Consider the following 26,907-nt stretch of genomic DNA (forward strand, 5'->3'; position numbering starts at 1 on the left):
TTGGTTAAGTGCTGGGTAGAACACAGGTAAATATTATGCAAGTAATTATAGAGATTTTTTTTCATGTTCCTGTTGTTTAGGTTTTAAATTGGGGTGGCTTTGCTTTTGTCATTAACATGGAAATATGAATTCTTGAAAAGCTTTGTGTTCTGCAGAAACCATGTACCGTAACTAACAAGGCTTATTAGAATAATAGAGTAGGAACAGACTGTGTAGAACCTATACAAATTTTAATTAAAATGCCACCAAAAATATTTCAAATAGCAATAATCAACAGTCACAGATATTTGAGTATCTGCAGCCTTAAACCCTGAGGCTTGAGCTTCTTTCTTTGAGATTTATGTCTTCTCAGCTTTTTCATCTGCACTTGTAAACTTACTAGATAGCTTAATGTCATGAGTGTAAGAGTTTTTGAAGCTGCTATTTATTCGTACTTCAGTAAGGCATTTCTACATGATTTTTTTGGCTTTTTTCTTAATGTCATCCTATATTGCTAAGGCTTTCGGTTTTAATTTGAGAAAGCTTGCTTATCATTTAAAAACATTACCAACCTGGAAAAAAATTACATATTTTACTTAGTATTTGAATTATTTCCTTATTTTCTACTTGCATTTGGGATAATTTGTGTTACAGAAATTCAGATGATAGCAGTACATATTATTCATCATTAATGATTATGGATGTAGCACCATATTTCAAATAGCCTTTAGATAATTTTTAACTTTGTGGGTGGTGATATGATTAGCTTGCATTGTTTTTAGCCTCATAATTTGGGCAGTAAGAGCTTATATAAGGAGTAGGTGAGTTATTAAACTGCCATTTTTTTTTCCAGTTTGTACAAATTGCATTTTGGTATTATCTTAAATCTATAATTATATCCATTATAGTCATTTTAAAAAGTTTTATTAAGGTGTAATTGATATACAGTAAATTGTACATAATTAAATTGTACAATTTGACTTTGGCATATCATTGCACCCCAAAGTGGAATGGTTTTTAATCTGCTTGGCAACCTTTCTACCAGTAAATTTAAAAAAAGAAAAAAAATCTGGGTACATGTAAGCTGTAGTATGTCACAATTCAGTGAAAGTTAACAAGAATGAGATGTTGCTGAAAACCCCCTTGTTAAAAACATTTTAAGGTTAAATATGCAAAATTGTAACATTTTCTTCTTGGACTTCAGTGGATCATCTTATTCCCATTGAGTACATTTACTCAACTTGGGAGATTTCTGAGGTCTATTGGATATTTGGTGGGTCCTTGCATATATAATTCTGGGTCTCGGGGTAGAAGTAGATAGAGGTATTGGCCATGGAAAATGGTTCTCAGGATAAAGTTCGGATATGTGTTTGTTTCATTAACTTCTCCCATTGAATGTGGTGGTGGTGTGGTTTAGTCACTAAGTCGTGTCCAACTCTTGCAGTCTCATGGACTGTAGCCTGCCAGGCTCCTCTGTCTATAGGATTCTCCAGGCAAGAATACTGGAGTGGGTTGCCATTTCCTTCTCCAGGGGATCTTCCTGATCCAGGAATCGAACCCGGGTCACCTGCATTGCAGGCAGATTCTTTACCAACTGAGCTATGAGGGAAGCCCCCCACTGAGTGTAGGAGAAATTATGGCTGTTTGTGCATTCCAGTTAAGGATGATTTTATGTTCAGTATTTTTAAGTAATTTTCGTTTTCTTTTTAAACCAGTGATACTAGTGTGTCTAAATTGATTGACAAGAGATTCTTATTCCTGCTTGCTGTTGTCCAGTCACTCATTCGTGTCTGACTCTCTGTGACTCCATGGACAGAAGCACACCAGACTAACTCTGTCCTTCATCATCTCCTGGAGTTTGCTCAAACTCATGGCCATTGAATCAGTGGTGCCATCCAACCATCTCACCCTCTGTTGCCTCTTTCTCCTGCCCTCAATCTTTCCCAGCATCAGTATCTTTACCAGTGAGTTAGCTCTTGGCATCAGGTGGCCAAAGTATTGGAGCTTAGCTTCCTCATCAGTCCTTCCAATGAATATTCAGGGTTGATTTCCTTTAGGATTGATCTCCTTGCTGTCCAGGGAACCCTCAAGAGTCTACTCCAGCACCATAGTTTGAAAGCATCAGTTTTTGGTCACTCAGCCTTCTTTACGGTCCAGCTCTCACATCTGTACATGACTACTGGAAAAACCACAGCTTTGACTATACAGACCTTTGTCAGTCAAGTGATGTCTCTGCTTTTTAATTATGCTATCTAGGTTTGTCATAGCCTTCCTTCTAAGGAGCAAGCATCTTTTAATTTCATGGCAGCAGTCACTGTCCACAGTGATTTTGGAGCCCAGGAAAATAAAGTCTCTCACTGTTTGCATTGTTTCCCCATCTATTTGCCATGAAGTGATGGGACCTGATGCCATGACCTTAGTTTTTTGAATGTTGAGTTTTAAGCCAGCTTTTTCACTCTCCTCTTTCCCTTTCATCAAAAGGTTCTTTAGTTCCTCTTTGCTTTCTGCAGTAAGGATGGTGTCAACTGCATATCTGAGGTTATTGATATTTCTCCTGGCAATCTTGATTCCAGCTTGTGCTTCATCCAGCCCGGCATACTCTGCATAAAAGTTAAATAAGCAGGATGACAATATGTAGCCTTATCATACTCCTTTCCCAATTTGGAACCCGTCCATTGTTCCATGTCTGATTCTAACTGTTGCTTCTTGACCTGCATACAGGTTTCTCAGGAGGCAGGTCAGGTGGTCTGGTATTCCCATCTCTTTCAGAGTTTTCCACAGTTTATTGTGATCCACACAATCAAAGCCTTCAGCGTAGTCAGTGAAGGAGAAGTAGATGTTTTTCTGGAATTCCCTTGCTTTTTCTGTGATCCAGTGGGTGTTGGCAATTTGATCTCTGGTTTCAGCTTGTACATCTAGAAGTTCTCAGTTCATGTACTGTTGAAGCTTAGCTTGAGGGATTTTGAGCATTACCTTGCTAGAATGTGAGATGAGTGCAATTGTGCGGTAGTTTGAACATTCTTTGGCATTGCTTTTCCTTGGGATTGAAATGAAAACTGACCTTTTCTAGTCCTATGGCCACTGCTGAGTTTTCCAAATTTATTGACATATCGAGTGCAGCACATAAACAGCATCATCTGTTAGGATTTTAAGTAGCTCAGCTAGAATTCCATCACCTCCACTGTTTTTGTTTGTAGTAATGCTTCCTAAGGCCCACTTGACTTCATACTCCAAGATGTCTGGCTCTAGGTGAGTGACCACACCATTGTGGTTATCTAGGTCATTAAGATCTTTTTTGTACAGTTCTGTGTATTCTTGCCACTTCTTAATCTCGTCTGCTTCTGTTATGTCTTTACTGTTTCTGTCCTTTATTGTGCCCATCTTCACATGAAATGTTCCCTTGGTATCTCTAATTTTCTTGAAGAGATCTCTAGTCTTTCCCATTCTATTATTTGTGTTCAGGAAAAGTTAGGAAAATAGGTCGTTCTATACATATATTTTTTTCTGCCATAATAATTGTAATGAGAAAGATTGGATGTTGACTTGTATCTATTTATTCAGAAAGACAATAAGATAAATCACTTTTCTCTCTTGCCTTCTTCTGTTGCTAACTTTCTGCATGCAGACAATTTAAGTCAGTACTGGAGCTGATTCCCATATTTATAACTAAAGATATTAGAAATGTGGGAGATCTGGGAAGTGGGCAAGCTCTGAGGGCTTAGTTTAAGATTTATTTGAAAGCTGTGTCTGAACTTCCTCCTTATGCAGTTTCATATAAAAGTTAGGCAGTAAGATTTTTTTTTTTTTTTAAATGTCTTTTAGGAGCTGGAGCTGGGGTTTTTCACTGCAGTTACTGTTTTCCCAGTAATTGATCTTGGGGAAACATTTTGTCCATTAGGTTCTTTTAATTTTCAGTCTTTGGTCTTACTGCTCTCAGCACTGAAATCCAGTAGATCTTTGCAACTTTAGCTTCTACTCATTGCTTGGCATTTTTCCTTCTTATTCTTGAATATTTTGTGATGATGGTGTTGTTTTTTTTTTTCCCTTTCAGTGGGGCTATAACTTTTAAATCTCTCCTGTCATTTCTGTGCATTTGAAAGTAGGGAAAGAGATAAATAGTGTTAATTTTCTTCATTGCTTTGAAGTTTTGGTTGTAGGCTTTTCCTTAATATGTTTTATATTTTAAAGTTTCTTTATCTCAGTTTTAGTATCACTTTCTAAGAATTAGTGTTGAAATAAAAAAAAATTACCTCCTAAGGTTTATATGAAACTGCTTAATGAGGATGGTCATAGAAATAGGGTTTTAATCAAGTCTTGAGCTAATCCAGCAACTTGATCTCAGCATCAGTTTCGTATACTGAAAATACTGGTATCTTTTAATAATTCAGTATTTGTTTTTTAAAAATAGTACTAAATAGAATAAGTTTCAAGTGTAGAAATTTATAAATATAGAAGTATAAATGTAAACATATTTACCTCTGCATTATCTTCTGATGTAAATTATTAGCAAATTAACCTATTAGTATTATTCAAAAATAAATGCTACCCAAAAAAACCCCTTAATGTACAAATGAAATAGTATATGATCTTTAAAATATGGTTTACAAAAACAAAATAGTATTACCATTGAGTTGAGCCACTGCTCAAGTATTCCAACTGCTGAAAAAGCTCTGTCTCTACACTAGTAGAAGATATTATGGGGAAATATTTATAAACTATTTCTAGGTTTTTTTCTGTTTATTTATTCTTTATGGAACTCCATCTCTCTGTGATGACTTTTGGGGAGGCTGTAAAGTAAGCAAGGATTCAGTCCTTTTACTGATGTCAAGCTGTAGTTTTATTTCAAAGAAAGCTTTCTTTGTCTTCATTATATGGACATGGAGACAGTATGAAGTGTACAAATGATGTTTCTTGGGAAAGTCTGAACTAGAGGAGAATATTATTAATAGAAGCTTCTGCCTGTCAATTTAAATGTTTTCTCCTTTGTGGAGATTTATGGAGGTCCTATAGTAGAGAACCTTTCAAATGAATGTACCCTTTTTGATTTGAAATGTTAACACAGAGTATAAATCTGGATATATCTAAAAATATGTGATTCAGATTTTGTATTTTAAACTTACTAAAATATCAAAATTATACCAACAAAGATATATTGATGTTTTGGTACTTATAAATAGCCTAGTATGCTAAAATGCTAGTATGAAAAGTAGTTCAGCTATCCTTGAGAGGGAATTTGTGGGATGAGGATGGAGGAAGGGTGTCAAAATGTGAATGTAACAGTCTCAACTTGACTGGAAGTTGTATATTAATTTTTAATGTATTTTTTTCTTTCAGTTGAAGAGAATCACTCGTTTCAGTGTATCTGCATTAATGATATCAGTGGGGTGTAGATAACGTTCATTGTGATTAAAAATATTTATAGTTTACTGTTAACACCTCTACACCATTCTCTATAGAATATTTTCACAAAGTGTTGACATGTTTCTTAACAGAAATTGAAAATATGAAATATTACTTATAAATAAACATTATATGTGCAGTTTTTCTAAAATTAGTAAGGTAAAAATCCAAGTTTCCTTTCTAAGTTTTGCATGTGATTGTCCCCACATTTTCTTCCTACCCAGATCCTTAAAATCTCTCTTTATTACTGTTTCGTTTCCTGCAATCCTTTAGCTTCCTTCTTTACCCTTGCAAGCTTCCACTGGTGGTTGAGATGAGGGAGATGATTTTAAGTATATTGAACCTTAAAAACTTAGGAAGTATTTTGCTACATCATTTTCTAATAGCAAGGCCTTGGGCATGCCAAAGTGGCTTAATCTTTCTAAACTTTGTTTCTTTTTTAAATGAGAATGTCTTTTTCTGCCTTCCTCAGAGTTACTCCCAGATGAAGCAATATATGGTGTTTTAGAAATACTGTTTCACCTTCATAAGCATATTCCCTCCCTTGAGTAATTTAGACTTGGTTTGTTTCTTATTAGTTTTTTTCACTGCCACCAAAATACATATATGTACTTTTTCCTATTTTGCTTATAAATTTAATACATGTTGTAGAAAGTCTAGAAAATACAGAAAACTTAAAAAAATAGAAACCTGAATATGCCTCACCCTGTTTTCATGTTTTTAAGGGAAATTTAGTTTTGAACTTCACTTTCCTGAGGGTAAGGATAGTTAGTGTCTCACTTATTTTTAGATTTTCTGTTCTTTCCATGTACTAGGCACACAATTAATGCTTGTTGAATGAATGGGAACTAAAACTTATTCTAGGTATATTTCTTAAAGTCAAAAGCTTTGTAAAACTTTACCAGACATTCGAAGAGAGAAAAAACATCTGACTCACAAGAAATAATAGTGGATGCACATTTTAAAATGACCTTTTTCTATTGGCTAAAAGTACAGTGGAAAATATGATAGGATCAACCCTAATATTCTCTGGCAGAAGTTAGGAAACTATTTAAAGCTATTGGACTGGGAATTTCATATCAAAGTGGATTGACATTTATTAATAGTGAGAGTAGCACAGTAAAATTTAAAGGCTTTTTGTCTTGAATGCTTGAAAATTGTAATAACTTTTCTTTCCTCTGTTTATTTTTTGTTAAACAGGATGGCTTAAATTCTTTGGTTCTTGATTTGGATTTTCCAGCTTTGAGGAAAAACAAAAATATAGATAATTTCTTAAATAGATGTAAGTATGTGTAAACTTCATATGTGATCACATAACTCTACTTTTGATGAGAGATTTATGTTTAATATCATTACAGTCCACAAACTTTTAAATTATTAAACAAATATTTTTAGTTTGCAGTTTGATGTATTTAAATACTAATATTTTTTATTTTCAAACCAAAATTGGAAAACCAATTAAAGTATGTGAAATAGATAAAGTTCAAAATTTTATATAAATTAAGGCTATTTAAGAGATGGGAATACCAGACCACCTGACCTGCCTCCTGAGAAACCTGTATACAGGTCAGGAAGCAACAGTTAGAACTGTACATGGAACAATAGACTGGTTCCAAATAGGAAAAGGAGTACGTCAAGGCTGTATATTGTCACTCTACTTATTTAACTTATATGCAGAGTACATCATGAGAAACGCTGGGCTGGAGGAAGCACAAGCTGGAATCAAGATTGCCTGGGAGAAATATCAGTAACCTCAGATATGCAGATGACACCACCCTTATGGCAGAAAGTGAAGAAGAACTAAAGAGCCTCTTGATGAAAGTGAAAGAGGAGAGTGAAAAAGTTGGCTTAAAGCTCAACATTCAGAAAACTAAGATCCTGGCATCTGGTCCCATCACTTCATGACAAATAGATGGGAAAACAATGGAAAGAGGGACAGACTTTATTTTCTTGGGCTCCAAAATCTCTGCAGATGGTGACTGCAGCCATAAAATTAAAAGATGGTTGCTCCTTAGAAGAAAAGCTATGACCAACCTAGATAGCATATTAAAAAGCAGAGACATTACTTTGCAAGAATGGTCCATCTAGTCCAAGCTATGGTTTTTCCAGTCGTCATGTATGGATATGAGAGTTAGGCCATAAAGAAAGCTGAGCACTGAAGAATTGATGCTTTTGAACTGTGGTGTTGGAGAAGACTCTTGAAAGTCCCATGGACAGCAAGGAGATCCAGCCAGTCAATCCCAAAGGAAATCAGTCCTGAATATTCATTGGAAGGACTGATGTTGAAGCTGTAGCTCCAATCCTTTGGCCACCTGATGCGAAGAACTGACTCATTGGAAAAGACCCTGATGCTGTGAAAGGCTGAAGGCAGGAGGAGAAGAGGATGACAGAGAATGAGATGGTTGATGGCATCACTGACTCAGTGGTCATGAGTTTGAGCAAGCTCCAGGAATTTTTGAAGGACAGGGAAGCCTGGTGTGCTGTAATCCATGGGGTTGCAGTCAGACATGACTGAGACTGAACTAAACTGAAGACTTAGCTTTACGTTACCCAGAAGACTTAATGAGCTTTATGTTTGTATAAATGTAGACATTTCAGTCTAGTCAAAGATAATGTGATAACAATTATTGCCATAAATGTGGCAACTTTTACTAACTTTTAATATTTACCAGTATTGATGTTGCAGTGAAGTTGTGAATGAATTGAATTCTGAGAATTAGAAATTCTCAAAATAATTGTGTACACTTTATGTGAACACAGTAAGCTTTTAAATTTGGAATTATCAGAGTCTGGGCTATTTTCCTAATTGAAAACTTACATATAGCTATCAAATCTACAGTACGTAATTAATGTTTTTCAAAGAAATAGGTTACCAGAATTCATTATGAAGACTAACCTTGTATAACTTCATAGCAACTTTCTGCCATGATTTAGAGTGTACTCCAGGATTGCTTGGGTCATCACAGTTTCAGCTGTCATCTAACTTGCTATACAATAGACTTAGAAACAGCATTGCTTAAATACTGCTTTTTTGATGGTCTTATACGTGTTAAGCCATAGAGTTTTCATCCTTTGACGTAAAGTTTACATGTCTTTAGATTTTTAACAACAGCATTTAAAAGCTGACAGTTTTAGCTGAAAACTAAACCCAGTCTTTGAAATACAAATTTGTTTACCAATATGGTAATTATTTTAAAATGTTGTTTATAAATATGGTGATTGATATTATGCTGATCTTTTTATTGTAGATGAGAAAATTGTGAAAAAGATAAGAGGTTTACAGATGAAGGCAGAAGACTACGATGTTGTAAAAGTTATTGGAAGAGGTGCTTTTGGTGAAGTCCAGTTGGTAAGAATTTATTTTGTTCTTTTTATTATTTGTTTTGATGACATGGTTTTGTGAAACATTTGTCAGTGGCCCTAGAGTGAATCTTATTTTTGTGTCCAACCATGCCAGAAAATTAGCATTATGAGTTTCATCATTTCATCTCTTAAGTGCATCAGTGTCTTCATCTATGAAAGGAGATAATTATACTCTAAATACCAGCTCTTTTATAGCTCTAAAACATTGGGATTTAGAATAAGGCCAGGTTGGCTTCACACATGATCGGCTTAGCAGTTAATATTCTTTCAGAACTACTGTGTTTTTATTATGTTCAGATTCATAACATCTCTGCCTAATTAACTGACATTTAATATGAAAAACCCAACAAAGGCATTTTAATATTTGAAAGAAAATGTAAAATTTGCCTTTGCAGGGCAAAATGATAGCACTAGAAATACTTATAAATGTTTGCAGACATTTCAGACACTTTTTATATATGAGGAACAGTAATGTAATAATTTCTTTTTTCATCACTTGAATATAGGACTTCTCTTTTCTTTTTTTATAGTTAAACTATAAGGGTCAAATTATTTTTTTAACTTACAGTCCTTTATTCTCCTTGATGGAGCACCGAGAAAAACTGTGTGCTAGCTTAGGTTTCTCTAGGAATAAGTCATGACAGAGTAACCTCTGTCTTTTTCTTTCATTCCTTGTCTCATTGATAGACTTATTGAATTTGTAGATCAAGATAGTGCAATAGATGTAGTATATATCTATAAGATATTTGAAAAGTCTGCAATACTTGTGAATATGTAGAGAAATATCAATGAATAAGCATATGGATAGAGAGCTTTAAAACTAAGTTAATAACTGTTGTAGGCATAAATGGTTCCTTGGACACAGATCCCCAAGGACAGTTTTTAGAATTCTTTCCTGTCCTATTAAACATTTTATTAATGACTTATATTGAGGCAGTGGTGACAGGTTGAATTACTTTGTAGATGAGTTAAAACTGAAGTATGAGGGTGATTTTAGAAGATGAGCCAAACCCCAGAAATCATCAACTGGGGAGATAATTAGCCAAGTAGAATAAATGAAACTTAATTACTCCTTGGAAGAAAAGTTATGACCAACCTAGATAGTATATTCAAAAGCAGAGACATTACTTTGCTGACTAAGGTCCGTCTAGTCAAGACTATGGTTTTTCCTGTGGTCATATATGGATGTGAGAGATGGACTGTGAAGAAGGCTGAGCACCAAAGAATTGATACGTTTGAACTGTGGTGTTGGAGAAGACTCTTGAGGGTCCCTTGGACTGCAAGGAGATCCAACCAATCCATTCTGTAGGAGATCAACCCTGAGATTTCTTTGGAAGGAATGATGCTAAAGCTGAAGCTCCAGTACTTTGGCCACCTCATGTGAAGAGCTGACTCATTGGAAAAGACTTTGATGCTGGGAGGGATTGGGGGCGGGAGGAGAAGGGGACGACAGAGGATGAGATGGCTGGATGGCATCACTGACTCGATGGACGTGAGTCTGAGTGAACTCCGGGAGTTGGTGATGGACAGGGAAGCCTGGCGTGCTGCGATTCATGGGGTCGCAAATAGTCAGACATGACTGAGCGACTGAACTGAACTGAACCAGAATAATTACCTGTACTTGGATATGAAGAATTCAAGGAATAGATTGCTAAACAGTATATTGAAGAATGATTATTCTTGAATGTAAATGAGGCAAAAACCATTGGTGATATGGCTACCCAAAATAGTAAAGTTTGGACTTCTTTAATAATTTTCTAAGATAATACAGATAGGTTTTCTCTAATTTGAGGTGATTGGGCCATACCTGAATATTTAATTCATTCTAGATGCCCTGTTGCCTTGTTTTAAAAGACATGTTGATGGAGAGTATCAAGGAACAAATAGTGCTCAGGGACTTGAAATAGTGCCACCTAGGGTATTATTGAAGGAATTGAGATGTTGATTTGGAGTAGATTTTAAGAATGGGCTGCCTTGGAAAGTAAAGAGGTTTTGTTTTATTTTTTGTTCTTAGTGGAAGTCCTGAAGCTTCAGCTAGCAGAATGCTCTAGTGGGTAGGGTGGGAGATTAAGTTACATGACAGTTCATATGAAAGTTTCTAGAAGAGAGGGAAGTTATAAAGTAGTTGAATCTTAGCTCTACTGTGGCCTAACTCAAAAGACCATGAGTACAGGCAGATTTCTCAATCACTCTGAATTCCAGTCTGTAGAATGCTGATAGTAATACCTGTGTCATGGAGGTTGCTATAGGAAAACTAAGTGCATTTAAAAAGTAAGCCTGGTTGTAGTATTCTCTGAGTGTTAACCATTGTCATTATTTGCTATTTGATATAGAAGTCATTCCACATGTATTTGAAATAGGCACATTGTTTCTTCATGCTATATGATTATGGAAGAGACCCTAGAATCTGACGTTGTATTTTTGGGGAGAAATATGACAGACCTTGACTTGTCATGTTTTTGTGACAGGATGGTCATTGTTCTGTGTTAGGTGAAATTTAATTTGTTAAAGAAGTCTTCTATTTTGTTGTTAATTCCAATCTTATATTTCATTTGGCCACAAAATGTGCAGAAACAAAGTTAAATGTTTTTAAAAATGAAAATTATTTTAACATTCCATTAATCTGATGACCTGACCTGAGAGCTTGTACATGTTTGTTGTGGATTTAGTTCTTGGTTGTTACCTTAAGCAGGGACTCTTCAAAAGAAGGGTGAGAATAAAAAGGAAAAGTCGAGGTGCTTTCCCCATTGCCTTTTAAAGTTGATTTGTATGTTGTTTTAAATTAGGCAGATGTGTAGGGAATGTCCCATGTTTGGCATATTTTTATGATTATGTTTTTCTGTCATCTGAAGAAAGTTTTATAGTAGTGGGTGCAACTGTGTCTTCCCTTATGAAATGCTTTTTCTGATCAAGTTAAAAATGCATTATCACAGAGGATGTACCATTCAGTTTCTACAAAGATTCTCATTGTAAAAGTAACTCTGGTATGTCACAGCAGCTATTCCGTAGTGTAAGAGCTAGAGTCAGGCTGTTTAAAGTTGAATTCTGACTCTTTTGCTGACTAGCTGTGACGTCAGACAAATTACTTAATCTCTCCATGCCTTAAATTTCTAATCTGTTAATGAAGATAACAGTAGCATCTATGCCTCATGGGATTACATGGCAGTAGTAAATGTGACAATATATATAAAGCATTTGGAACAGTTCCTGGATTATAGTAAATACTTAGTAAACATTAGCAGTTAATTATTAGATATAAAATGGCACATTTATCTGTATCTATCAATGAAATATTTAATCAGGATCTGTTATGTCCCAGGAGCTGTGCTAGCCTCTAAAGATAGAATAACCGCTCAATCATGTCCAGCTACTTGCGACCCCATGGACAGGGTCCTCTGTCTATGGAATTTTCCAGGCAAGAATACTAGAGTGGGTAGCCGTTCCCTTTTCCAGGGTATCTTCCAGACCCAGGTATCGAACCCATGTCTCTCACACTGCAGGCAGATTCTTCGTGGTCTGAGCCACCAGGGAAGCCCCCTTGCCATCTGAGCCACCAGCGAAGCCCCAAAGATACAGTAAGATAGCCTCTTGCAAAGAGTTGGAAGCGACTGAAGCGACTTAGAGCGTGTGCGTGTGTGCACACAGACACACACGCGCGCGCGCACACACACAAAATCTTGCTGAGAGTGGTAGTTTTGTGCAAGAGATGAAGAATTTTACTTTAAACAGGTAAAGTATTTTTAGATTATGATAAACACTATGAAGGAAAAGATCTGTATGCTGTGAAAGAGAATAATGGCGGAATGTGCCTTATTCACATTGGGAAGTTGGGAATGCCCTTGCTGTGAGAAAGTGACAATTAAGTAAAGGGGTTGGCCATGTGGAGAAATGTGGATGGAATAGGAGTCAAAATACATAGGGAGTACTTGTGAAAGTGGCATAAATCAGGAAAGTGACAAGTCATTTAACTTCCTTGGGTGTAGATTTCCTCATCAGAAGAGGCATTTTTTTGTGAGTTGAAAAGTTCTATAATCCCAGCAAGGCAGAATTTGTTTATCTTGTTGTCTTATGGTTTTTTTTTTCCCCTATCTACCAAGATGTACATTTAGCTTCTGTTTTTATATCATGAAAAGTTGGTAACAATATATGATTTTATGTATAAAATCCTTATTGTTTTTAGATTATATTCTTTTGGAATATTTTATCACATCTAACTTTTGTGGAACATAATATGATTCAGTATAGTATATTGATTAAGAGGATGGACTCTGGAGTGAGACCTTTCAACTACCCATCCTCTTTGTGACTTAGTATTCTCAGTTGTAAAAAGAAGATAATAATAGTTCGTTATTTATAGAGTGCTGAATGTTAAATGAGCTAATATATGGAAAAGATCTAGAATAGTGTCTGACACATAGTAAATAGGTAATAGATTGTAGGATAAAATTGGAGCCTTCCTGGAAAAGCAGTTAAATTCCTTTTGAAGACTCATACACTCATTTCTTTTTAAAAATTGGTTAATTTTTGGCTGTTCTGGGTCTTTGTTGCTCTGTGTGCTTTTCTCTAGTTGTGGTGAGCAGGAGCTACTTTCTAGGGGCAGTCCTCAGGCTTCTCATTTTGGTGGCTTCTTTTATTGTGGAGCATGGGCTCTAGGGCTTGATTCCCAGGCTCTAGAGAGCACAGGCTCAGTAGTTGCGGTGCATGGGCTTAGGTGCTCTGACATGTGAAATCTTTACTGGATCAGGGATTGAACCCATGTCCTCTGCATTGGCAGTTAGATTCTTTACCACTGAACCATCAGGGAAGTCCTACTCATTTGACATATTGGCTTAACAAAACATGCTTTTATAATTAAGGTAGTTTAATGTTCAATTTTAATAGATATTTTTGCAGAAAGTACTCTGGTACTGTGGAAAAAAGAGTCAAGGTCATCCACTTTTGTTTTAATTCTATGGTACATAGGTTTCTTGTCATCAGAGCTTTCATTTCTTTTATCTCCAAGTGGCACTAATAATAGGACTTTTATAAGATTTTTTTGTGAGTACTAAATTATATTATACATATGTGGTACTTATCCAGTAAATATCAGCTGTTGTCATTATTGTGACTTCTCCATTAAGATGTATCACAGACATCTAAAACGTGAATTAGAACACTTGATTCCTTCTCTAACTTTGCTCTTCCTCACCAAATCTGTTCCTTCTTTTACTTTCCCATCTTAATAAATAAATGGCTTTAGCATCAACCCAGTTGATGCTCAAACCCCAAAATTAGGGGTCATTATTGATTTCTCTTCCCCTTATTTCTTATATTTAATTTTTCAGTAAGTCCTGCTCATAATATTTCTCTAGTCTATCCACTTCTGGGGAATATTCACCTTTCTCCAAGATAGCTAGTCAAGTATTAGGGCCTGCTTTGTTCCTGCTTTGTTTTTGGCTTCTGCTAATAGTTTCACTGTTGTACTGTTGATATTGGATTGGTAAGTGCTGATGGAGAGAATACCAAGACTATACTTATTAAATCTTCTGCAAATTCATGCCACCTAAGCTCAGCTGAACCCTTGTGACTCTTTGGCAGACTGTTTTCCCCACATTTCATATCATTGTATTTTCACATACCACTCTCTCCCCCAACTTGGGTATAATAGAATTAGCTGTAGGGCTTTTCTAACATACATGTTTTGCTTCATTCTGTTTTCTTTATTTCCCCCCTTCTCCATGATGAGGTATATGAAAAATAGGAAGTATAGATCTGTCTAATATGAGCTGATGCTAAATTGATCCTTCTAAAATGTATTCATTGTACATATCTTGGTATTTTATGGCTCTCTTGTCTACTGAATGAAGCAAGAAGTGTTCATCCTGGCTATCTAGGCTCTCTTTTAAGACATCAGTTAATCTTTTTTACTCTTATTTTCCATTATGCTGTTCACTCTGTCCACTCAAGGCTGATATGAGATGAGGATTTTTTTTTTTAATCTCCTACTGACTTGCTTTTAATTTAAATGATTTTAAACTAAACTTTTAATGTGGAACCAACCAGAAAGAAAGAGCATATGGGAAATGATTCTGTAATACTTGACAGATTTTTTAGTCCTCTTTGGGAATAAAACAGTCTCCTCTCTAGTTATAAGGTTATTTCGGATTTGTTAAAATTTTATCTCCCTCCTTCCATCTACAATGGAAACCTCGGCGGCACAGAATAACTATTCCAGATCTGTCAAATAGATGCATTGAGTCTTATTGTAAAAATAATCTTAAATTTTGCATTAGAAATCAGTATTAAAGCCTCAAATGATTTTCAGAAGTTTTTTTTCCATAAGTGTTTTAGGACCTCAAGGTCCATTTTAGGATTTTTCCAAGCATGTCTCTAGCTACACTTAAGAATGTTTCATCTACTTAAAGTTTTTTTTTTAAAGTATATATTAGCTATGGAAAACATAATTATAAGAAAATAAAAATCTCTCAGAATTCTATCAGCCGAAATAAAACTGTTAACTGTTTTGACCCTTGTTATCTTATTTTTTAACTTTTTTTCCCTCTATTTAATAGAGTCATTGCACTCATCCACTTTTAAAATTAGAAGTAAGGAATATAGTATTCTTTTTACTAACAAATAGAAACATTGGAAGAAAAGTGACATTTTTGTCCTTTAGGTAACCATAGATTAGTGACATAGGGGAGACATATGTAAAGCTTCATAATAGAATGAACTGAGTTCCATTTGGCTATAGTGGAATTAGTTAACGTTTTTGTGGACTGTGTTCTGTGTGCTATGTGTTTATATTCATTATGTTATTTTATCTTTGCAACAATTCTATGAGATTCTTAAGTAGATGAATTCACTGAACTTTAGAGAAGTTAAATGAGTTGGCCATATCGTTCATAAATAGCTGGGACTTTTGCCCAGGTTTGTTGACATCTGTGTCCATGCTTTTAAGCAGTACTCTCTGTACAGTGTGATAATGAATCACCAGTGTATCTGACTATTTATCCATCCATATGGAATAAAGGAGAAAGCTAGAGAACAAAGGGGAATATACAGAGTTGCTAAGGGAGATTATAATAGAATCATTCAGAAGGAGATATCCTCACAAGGAAGGTCAATGGAAACCAGCTCTCCTAAAATAACAATGCGTTATTGTAGTACTTTGTAATACTAGTACCAATGTATTTTAAGGTATGAGGCAGACATTTGGCATGAATACAACTACTGCCTCTTAATGTTTGTCCTGTAGATCAAGTCAAAGTCTGCAAGCCAGTGGTTTCTGTCTTATGTGCTGTGAGCCTGTAAAGTGTCCTAAAGTATCCTTAGATGAAATTCAGGCCTCATTAACTAGTGTCTAACCAAGTTTTCTTTATTTATTAAAAGTTTTATAGGTCTTATATAGCTATAATTTTGTTGAATTGGATAATTCCAACATTGTGCTAACCATTTGGCAGCCTCGCAAATGAAAGTTTATATTCTGTTCTTAAAGGAGCTTATGAAGCAGGCATATACATAACTAATTATGATATTAGATTATTGGAGTGGGTAGTATTTCCCTTCTCCAGGAGATCTTCCCAACCCAGGGATCGAACCCAGGTCTTTCTCATTGCAGGCAGATTCTTTACCAGCTGAGCCACAAGGGAAGCCCAACAATACTGGAGTGGGTAGCCTATCCCTTCTCCAGGATATATTCCCAACCCAGGAATCAAACTGGGGTCTCTTGCATTGCAGGTAGATTCTTTACCAACTGAACTATCACGGAAGCCTTATATAGCTATAATTTTGTTAAATTTGTTGAATTGGATAATTCAACATTGTGCTAACCACTTGGCAGCCTCACAAATGAAAGTCTGTATTCTGTTCTTAAAGGAACTTATGAAACATACTACTAATTTTGATATTAGATTATCATAAGCATTTTGGAAGCAGAGAAAGGGAAACGGTTTTGCATAATCACCAAGAGTGAAGTCAGCAAGTATTTTTCACATGTTCAGAAAATCATCTTAAGTCTGTATTCTTGTTTATTTGAATGAATGGCTCCTTCTTCTAGGTTTCTTTTTGTTTGTTTAATTAATTCATATATAAAAGATTAAGTGTAAATAAATGTTTAACTATTTCCTAGTAGCTAACAAATATCTAGTTTCTGTTCATTGTTGTTGTTCAGTCACTCAGTTGTGTCCGACTCTTTGTGACCTGATGGATTGCAGCACTTCAGATTCCCTGTCCTTCACAATCTCTGCTCAGCCTCTTAGCCATTGAGTCGATGATGCCATCCAACCATCTCATCCTCTGTCCTCTTCTCCTGCCCTCAATCTTTCCCAGCATCAGGTCTTTTCCAGTGAGTTGGCTCTTCACATCAGGTGGCTAAAGTATTGGAGCTTCAGCTTCCTCATCACTCCTTCCAGTGAATATTCACAGTTTGTTTCCTTCAAGATTGACTGGTTTGATCTCCTTGCTGTCCAAGGGACTCTCAAGAGTCTTCTCCAACACCACAGTTCAAAAGCATCAGTTCTTTGGTGCTCAGCCTTCATTATGGTTCAACTCACATCCGTACATGACTACTGGAGAAACCATAGCTTGGACTAGATGGACCTTTGTTGGCAAGAAGATGCCTCTGCTTTATAATATGCTGTCTAGGTTTGTCATAGCTTTTCTTCTAAGGAGCAAGCGTCTTTTAATTTTGTGGCTGCAGTCACTGTCCATAGTGATTTTGGAACCCAAGAAAATAAAGTCTGTCCCTCTTTCCATTTTTTCCCCATCTATTTGTCATGAAGCGATGGGACTGGATGCCATGATCTTAGTTTTCTGAATGTTGAGTTTTAAGCCAACTTTTTCACTCTCCTCTTTCACCTTCATCCAGAGGCTCTGTAGTTCCTCTTTGCTTTCTGCCATTAGGGTGGTGTCATCTGCATATCTGAGGTTATTAATATTTTTCCTGACCATCTTGATTCCAGCTTGTGCTTCATCCAGCCCAGCATTTCTCATGATGCACTCTGCATATAATTTAAATAAGCAGGGTGACTGTATATAACCTTGACATACTCCTTTCCCAATTTGGAACCAATCTATTGTTCCATGTCCTGTTCTTGTTACTTCTTGACCTACATTCAAGTTTCTCAGGATGCAGGTAAGGTGGTCTGGTATTCTCATCTCTAAGAATTTTCTAGTTTGTTGTGATCCACAAGTCAAAGGTTTTAATGTAGTCAGTGAAGCAGATGTTTTTCTGGAATTATCTTGCCTTTTTTATGATTCAGTGGATGCTGGCAGTTTGATCTTTGGTTCCTCTGCCTTTTTCTAAATCCAGCTTATACATCTGAAAGTTCTTGGTTCATGTGCTGTTGAAGCCTGCTTGAAGGATTTTGAGCATTACCTTGGTAGCATGTGAAATGAGCACAATTGTGTAGTAGTTTGAACATTCTTTGGCATTCCTGTTCTTTATAGCATGATTCTTAAAACTCTCGTCATGGTCTGGATCAGGCATAAATAATATTAGGGTATAAATTAATTGGTTATTACTGTTGTATGATTGCTTTCTCTAATGAAGTTAAGCAGCATTCAAAATCTCATTTGCTCTTAGAGTAAGTGAAGGTTTGAAGAATGGCATAAGTACAGAAGAGAGAGTACCTTAGCTGTCTTTTTTTAATAACGTAAACTAAAAAAAAGGAACTTTTATTAAAAGCTCTACTGGCATGAGCATTTGCTTTGCTATAATTTGCTAAGTAAAAATCTTGTCTGTTCTGGGGAAGGGAATGGACTAGGATCATTCATTCCCTAATCCCACACTCTCACAGTCATGTTTTCGTATTGCTTTCCCGTGTATTTATTTCCATCATTCTGTAAAAGGCATAGCACCATACAAATAGAATGAATTGTTATTTCAGGTTAATAGTTTGATATAGAGAATGGATATAATCGATGACCCTCATCATAATTTATTTGGCCCTTTGCATATAGGATTCTTTTCGTGTAAACTGATGTCAAAATACTTTGAGTGATATAACCCATTAATATAAAATCCTTTGTAATTATAATATGATTGAGCAGTTTTTATCCTGGGCTGTATTTTCTTTCGATCCATATTGGTTTTATTTATTTGTTATATGAAGTACTGAAAAGGGATATTAAAATTTCCAGCTGAAATTAGAATTTGCCTGCTTCTTTCTTTAGTTCTGTCGATTTTTGCTTCATGAAGTTTTAAGCTTGTTTATTAGATGCAAGCATATTTAGAATTTTTAATGTCTTCCTGATGAATTATACTTCTTTTTTTCTGAATTATCTTCTTTATCTCTTGACCTTGTTGTCTATTTTGTCTATTATTAATATTGTTCTACTTTCTCATCCTTGCTGTTTGGATGGTTTATCCTTTTCTTTTTATTTTTAATGTGTTTGATGTTATATTTAAAATATATGAGGCTATGTTTTGCTTTTTAATTAATTCTGGAAGCCAACTATGCTCACCATTGTACCACCAATGCTGCTTTTTAATTAATTGATAATTTCTGCCTATGAATTGTATGTTTAGCCCATTTATACTTGCACATACTTTAGACTTTAAAATTGTCTTATAGGCCCCTAAGTCTATATACATTTTCATTTATTCATTTTTCTCTCTATTCAGATTGATTTGTGTTAGGTTCACTGAATATTCTTCTTTTTTAAAAAAATTTATCTATTTTTAATTGGAGGACAATTGCTTTACCATATTGTTGGTTCCTGCCATACATCAACATGAATCAGCCGAAGACTATCCCTTCCCTCTTGAACCTCCCTCACCTACTGAATATCCTTTTGTCTCCAGTCTCTGTTCCCATCCAAAGAATTTTCTTAGTTATTGTTCAGTTATAGAATTTCCAATTGGTTCTTTTTTTTTTAATAGTTTACATTTTTCTGTTGGTTTTTCCTTCTGTTCATTCATTAAAACTATTTTTTCCTTTTTTCCTTTAACATACTTTCTTTTTGGCTTTTGAGCAGATTTGAAAGAGATATTTAATGTGTTTGTTAGATAAATCCAATGTCTTTTGGGGCTGTTTTCTGTTGACTGCTTTTTCTTGATAATGAGTCACATTTTTATTTTTGCCTTTCAGGTAATTTTTAAATTATGTACTGGTCCTTTTGGATATATGATAGAGACTCTGGATTTTATTTTTCTTTGACAAGTGTTGATTTTCATTTTTATAAGCTGTCCAGTTACTTGTTGATAACCTTTTAACTTTGGAGCCTTAGTTTTTTACTTTGTAAATGTAGATGTGTTTAAAGACCAAGTTGTTCCCAAGTCCTTTTAAGGACTGTACCTCCAAACTCTACTCCCTTTTTGATCTTTTAGGGTTTGGTATTATAAAACTTTATTAGGTGGTGCTAGAGTAGGCCTTGCTTTAGAGCATGGTTCTTTCTCCTAAGATGTCTTGTCTGGATGCCCAGGAAACCATCAGGGTTTCTTCACTCTCTTTTTTGTTGGCTAGAAATTGAATGAATCCCATATTAGAATGTAAGCTCAACAAAGGTAGGGATTATTCAAAGAGGAAATACCAGTGGTATACCAGAGAGCAACTGCTATGCAGCTGATAACAAAACAGGGACACCAGATGTTAAACAGTATTACAGAGACAGACAATACAAGGAAGCAAAAACTGCAAGTTATGATGTCTTCTTAGAAGAAAACAAATTGAGTTCTCGGGTAGAGAACAATGAGGTTATTTCCACCACATCTGTAGTTAACTTCCTTCACTGAGTCTTGAACTCCTCAAAGTCAGCGGTGAGGGTTGGAATTAACTTCTTCTGAACTCCTGTTAGTGTTGATATTTTGACCTTTTCCCATGAATCACAAATGTTCTTCATGGTATCTAGAGTGATAACTGCTTTCCAGGTTTTTAGTTGACTTTGCCTGGATCCATCAGCTGAGTCACTATCTACAGCAGCTATAGCCTTACAAAATGTTTTTCTTAAATAGTAAGACTTGAAAGTTGAAATAACTCTTTGATCCATGGGCTGCAGAATGGATGTTGTGTTAGCAGGAATGAAAATAACATTAGTATGATCGTACATCTCCATCAGAGCTCTCGGGTGACCAGGTACATTGTTGATGAACAGTAATAATTTGAAAGGAATCTTTTTCTTTGAGCATAGATCTCACCAGTGGGCTTAAAATATTCAATAAACCATGTTGTCAACAGATAAGCTGACATCTAGATTTTGTTGTTCCATTTATAGAGCACCATCAGTAGATTTGGCATAATTCTTACAGGCTCTGGAATTTTGGGAATGGTTATCTCAGCTAGATCCTTTGGATAACTTGCAGCAGCTCCTATATTAGCACTTGCTGTGTCACCCTGCTCTTTGATACTGTGAGGAAAGTTCATGGGCAGCCAACTTCTGCTATCTTCCGACATCTCTTCTATAGCTTCCTTCTCTCTCTCAGCCTTCACAGAACTGAAGACAGTTAGAGCCTTGCTCTGGATTAGGCTTTGGTTTATGGGAATGTTGTTGCTGGTTTGATCTTTTATTCAGACCACCAAAACTTCATCCATATCAACAATAAGGCTGTTTCGCTTTCTTATCATTTATGTGTTCATGGGAGTAGCACTTTTAATTTCCTTCAAGAACTTTTTCTTTGCATTCGCAACTTGGCTCACTGGTGCAAGAGGCCTAGCTTTCAACCTGCCTCAGCTTTCATCATGCCTATCTTACTGAGCCTAATCCTTTCTAGCTTTCGCTTGAAAATGAGAGATGCGCAACCCTTCCTTTCATCTGAGCACCCACAGGCCATTGTAGGATTATTAATTGGCTTAATTTCAATATTGTTGTTTCTCAAAGAATAAGGAGGCCCAATGTGAGGGAAAGAGGGGAATAGTAGGTCAGTGGAACAGTCTGAGCACAAACAGCATTTAAGTTTACTGTCTTATATGAACATGGTTTTTGGCACCCCAGAACAATTGCTGATCCCAGATCACCGTAACAAATACAATACAATGAGAAAGTCTGAAATATTGTGAGAATTACCAAAATATGACACAGAGACATCAACTGAGGAATGCTATTGGAAAAATGGCACCAGCAGATTTGCTCAACACAGTGTTGCCACAAACCTTTAGTCTGTAAAAAAAAAAAATGATGTAATATATACAAAGTACAGTAAATCAAAGTGCAGTAAAACAAGGTATTCTTGCAAAAACTGTCAGACCAGAGTGGTATCAGTGGAGATAGTTAGAAATGGTTGGTTTTGGAGACTGAAGGTAGGACTGATGTGATTTGCTGATGAGCTTTATGAGCTGTATGAGAAAAAGAGGAGCCAGAGGTTTTTAGCCAGAGCAGTTAGGAGAATGAATATGTCATTTACTGAAATAGAAACTATGGGAGGAATAAATTCAGGGGTGAAGATGTGGAGTTCAGTTTTGGACATCCTATTAGGTAATTCAAACGTAAATGTTAGTAGTTAACTATTTATTATTGATTATCCAATAGATGTCAACTATTATAAATATTCATTAAATATTTATTGTTTCAGTGGTAGAGTTTGCTGTATTATATTCTAGGATTAAAATGATGGTCAAAAATAGACGTTGTCCTTGCCCTTATGGAATTAGCAGTCTAATGAGAAAAGTAAGAACTGATCAAATAACCATATTATTGGTGGTTCTCCCCCTTTTTAAAAAAAAATAACCTTTTAAATAAGATACCTAAAAAGAAGTAAGGATGACTTAACAAAATCACAAATAACCCTTGGTATCTAAATTTATTAGGTTCTTATGTTCAAATGGTGTTGGATACATGTACATATCCTACAGTTTTTTCATTTAACAATGTCTTATTCTTTAAATTGGTTAGCTTACTTAATATGAAGGAATGAAGCTTCATGAATTCGGTTTTATTTAGATGAAATGAGGTAGTTTTATAGTGAGTTTAGCATTTAAAGGTATAGTATATTTCATGAAAAATTTAGGCTTTTTAGAATTTTCTCCTCTCATTAAAAATGTTATGTTTTTGCATTTTGTTAGCTAAAGGTCATTTTTTGTTGTTGTTGTTGTAAACTAAATCTTGAAGAATAGCATTATAGTATGATCTATTGTTCACCATTTTCTCATAAAATTAAAGTATTCTTGTGTTAAAAATCAACAGGTTCGTCATAAGGCATCACAGAAAGTTTATGCTATGAAGCTTCTTAGTAAGTTTGAAATGATAAAAAGATCAGATTCTGCTTTTTTCTGGGAGGAAAGAGATATTATGGCCTTTGCCAACAGTCCCTGGGTGGTTCAGGTAAGCAGACTTTTTATATGTTTATTTCCCTTTTTTATAAGTGCTTATTATTAGTTAGAATTGATTTTGCATTCTGAAAGTCCTATATCTTATTCACATGACAGTGTAGTTATTTTTAATAAGATCTGATTCATTACACTTGTTTAATCTTCTAAAGCAGTATATTATTTAGACATGATAGATATGACATAAATTGTACAGAAACAAGTACTACTTGCAACTTTGTCTTTTCAAATTCCTTTTTAAAGAATTGAGTTACCAGTATGCCATTGTCCCCCACTTACTCTTTCTCTTGATTTGTATGATTGTATAAGAACAATAGTTTGTCTTGAAAAGGAGAAAAAATTCTACATTAAAACGTTTGAAGATTCTCTTTCAGTCCTTTATGTGTTACCTGTAGTGTAAGACAGTATTGGGATTCCTAATTCAGCCTGTTATTTGACTGTGAAGTAAGTTTATTTTGCCCTTTTTTCAGTTATATTCCTTACTGGCTTTAGTTTTCTAAATTTTTTTTGTTTGCTAATAGCTAATTCTGCAGACATTTTTGGTCAGATGTCATGAGTAAACTTAGATATATATCAGAGCATGTTCAGTATGCTTAAATGATCCACAAGTTTGATACCATGTTTGTGGAAGGCTATTTGGAAATAAAAGATTTGCTTCATTGATGACCATGTATTTTAAAAACTCATTACCATTGCTTTTTTTGTGTGATGTTGAATTTCACCCTTCCTCCTCACTTTATTTTTTAAATGTAGCCAGTAGCTAGAAATTCTGGATATGTTTAGTTAATACTAAATATTTTGTAGCAAATTATGTATCATGGTAATCTACTTGATTAAGAAGTGATGGTAGCAAAGTATTAATCCACTTTTAGCTTTAAATTGCTTTCATAGTAACAGATTAATTGCCAGTTCTAGTTGCATTTTGTAAATTTATATCTTGGATTTTAATTCTGCAGAGTAGACCTGTAAAAACTGTCTACTGAGATAGTTAATGAATTTGTGGAAGCATATCAATAGTGAAACATTGCACAGTTGAAAAAGTAATAGATTATAATCCTGGTTATCATTTGTTTATCTCTGATAAAGCACATTTCATGTACCATCATATTTACATGTATGAAATGTGTGACTTTTGGGAAAACTTGTCAAAATAACTGACTTATTTCTAGTTATTTAGTTAGGTTTCAGTAATTTCAGTGTATTTATGGAGTTGTGCAGTCAGTCATTCAGTTCAGTTCAGTCGCTCAGTCGTCCGACTCTTTGCGACCCTACGAATTGCAGCACGCCAGGCCTCTCTGTCTATCACTAACTCCCAGAGCTCACCCAAACTGATGTCCATCAAGTCAGTGATGCCATCCAGCCATCTCATCCTCTGTCGTCCTCTTCTCCTCCTGCCCCCAATCCCTCCCAGCATCAGAGTCTTTTCCAATGAGGCAACTCTTCGCATGAGGTGGCCAAAGTATTGGGAGTTTCAGCTTCAGCATCAGTCCTTCCAAAGAACACCCAGGACTGATCTCCTTTAGAATGGACTGGTTGGATCTCCTAGCAGTCCAAGGGACTCTGAAGAGTCTTCTCCAACACCACAGTTCAAAAGCATCAATTCTTTGGCGCTCATCTTTCTTTATAGTCCACCTCTCACATCCATACATGACCACAGGAAAAACCATAGCCTTGACTAGATGGACCTTTGTTGGCAAAGTAATGTCTCTGCTTTTTAATATGCTGTCCAGGTTGATCATAACTTTCCTTCCAAGGAGTAAGAGTCTTTTAATTTCATGGCTGCAGTCACCATCTGCAGTGATTTAGGAGCCCAGAAAAATAAAGTCAGCCGCTGTTTCCCCATCTATTTCCCATGAAGTGATGGAACCAGATGCCATGATCTTAGTTTTCTGAATGTTGAGCTTTAAGCCAACTTTTTCACTCTTCTCTTTCACTTTCATCAAGAGGCTTTTTAGTTCCTCTTCACTCTGCCGTAAGGGTGGTGTCACCTGCATATCTGAGGTTATTGATATTTCTCCCGGCAATCTTGATTCCAGCTTGTGCTTCTTCCAGCCCAGCGTTACCTAATTATAGAACACTTTATCACAAAACTTCCCTGGTGGCTCAGACAGTAAAGTGTCTGTCTACAATATGAGAGACCTGGGTTTGATCCCTGGGTTGGGAAGATTCCCCAGAGAAGGAAATGGCTACCCAGTCCAGTACTTCTTGCCTTGAAAATCCCATGGACGGAGGAGCTTGGTGCAGGCTACTATCCATGGCTTCGCAAAAGAGTCAGGCACGACTGAGTGACTTCACTTTCACTTTATCACAAAAAGAAACTTTGAACCAATTAGCAGTTACTCCGAGTCTTTCCTGCCCAGTGGCAACCACTCATCTGCTTTCTGTGTTGTAGATTTTCCTATTCTGAACATTTTGTGAAAATGTGATCATACACTATGTGGTATTTTGTGACATCTTTTTTTATTTAGTATAATATTTTCCACATGCTTAGGTTGAACATATTTCAACATATTTTCATGTTACAGCTTGCACTTGATTCTTTTTATTATGGGTGAATAATATTCTGTTGTATGGATCCACCACATTTTATTTATTTTTCAATTCATGGATACCTGGGTTGTTTCTGCCTTTTGGCAATTATGAATAAAGTGAAAGTGGAAAAGTTAAGTCTCTCAGTCGTGTCCAACTTTTTGCAACCCCATGAACTGTAGCCTACCAGGCTCCTCAGTCCATGAAATTTTCCAGGCAAGAGTACTGGAGTGGGTCGCCATTTCCTTCTCCAATTATGAATAATGTTGTGCTCAATTTTCTTTCATATGAATGTTTGGCACATATGTTCCCACATTTCTGTTAGGGATCTATCTACCTTGCAGTGAAAATAATGGGTCATAAATAAACCTATAATCAATTTTAGTTGATTAGCAAACAGTATTCCAAATATTAGCCCCCCCTTTTTTTAGCCCCTTTTGTTTATGGTTATTAAGTGCTTAATTGTATGAAGGCCCCCATAATTTATTCCTATACCCTTTTAACTTTTTTTATATAGATTATGGTATAATATAAATCTTTGACCTATCTGTATTTTTTAGAGCTATATTCTTAGTGTACTTTAAATTTAATAGATGAATATTACACATTAAAAATAATATTTTTGCTGAAAGAACTTGTTCTTTTTTAATCCACCTATATATCAAGTTTGCTGGGTTCTCTGGGTGCTTTCTAGTGTCCTTTCTTTTATAGTAAACACTTACCTGCTTTCCTTTATAGTTTCATACATCCAAGTAAGTATATTCCTAAACACTTTACTTTTAGCTTGTTTTCTCTTGTGCCACTTGGTGAAGAAACCTGGTTTTTGCTGATTTCATCCTGTGGTGTAGTTTTAACATGTTCCTCTCATTTATGTTTTTGTTAGTTGGTGATTAAATATAAAGGCTTGATCACAATCAGGTGTGATGGGGAGCGTGGCAGACAGCTTCATGGGTAATGTTTTCTTCTTTCAGGAGGCTAATGTCTGGCTATCTCTTACTCTTGTTATTTTACCAGATGTCTGTGCTTTGTTGAGATCATTAAGTTTGTAAAGATTGCAAAATGGTAATATTCCAATTGAGTTATTTCTTCTTGAGTAGAATACTTCTACAAAGAGAAATAATCTCCCACTTGGTTATCTAGTAGTTCAGGTCACAGGCCACACACATCACTGAAATCTGATTTTTAGAACAGCTTCATCATCCCCAAATGATCACTTATACCTAAAGTCATTTCCCATTCCCCTCCTGCCCCAGGCAACCACAGGTATGCTTCCTATCTCTGTAGATTTGCCTTGCCTGGACATTTCAGGTAAATGGAATCATAGAACATGCTGTCTGTCTTTTGGATCTGGTCCGTGTCCCTTATACTGATTTTGAAGTTCATGAACATTGTT

At 35.6% G+C, this 26,907-nt stretch overlaps 1 protein-coding gene across 6 annotated transcripts in view; it reads left to right on the forward strand.

The window, feature by feature from the left end:
- ROCK2 (Rho associated coiled-coil containing protein kinase 2) overlaps positions 1-26,907 on the forward strand; it is a 134,104-nt gene that overhangs the window by 41,089 nt on the left and 66,108 nt on the right. For all 6 annotated transcript variants that reach the window (XM_018055646.1, XM_018055647.1, XM_018055649.1 and 3 more), the window contains exons 2-4: positions 6,580-6,661; positions 8,628-8,728; positions 22,843-22,980. In XM_018055646.1, the coding sequence (XP_017911135.1) occupies positions 6,580-6,661; positions 8,628-8,728; positions 22,843-22,980 (321 nt within the window). The remainder of the gene's footprint in view (positions 1-6,579; positions 6,662-8,627; positions 8,729-22,842; positions 22,981-26,907) is intronic.

This window comes from Capra hircus, chromosome 11 (genome assembly GCF_001704415.2).
Source record: "Capra hircus breed San Clemente chromosome 11, ASM170441v1, whole genome shotgun sequence".
In the NCBI taxonomy this organism is placed as follows: Eukaryota; Metazoa; Chordata; class Mammalia; order Artiodactyla; family Bovidae; genus Capra; species Capra hircus.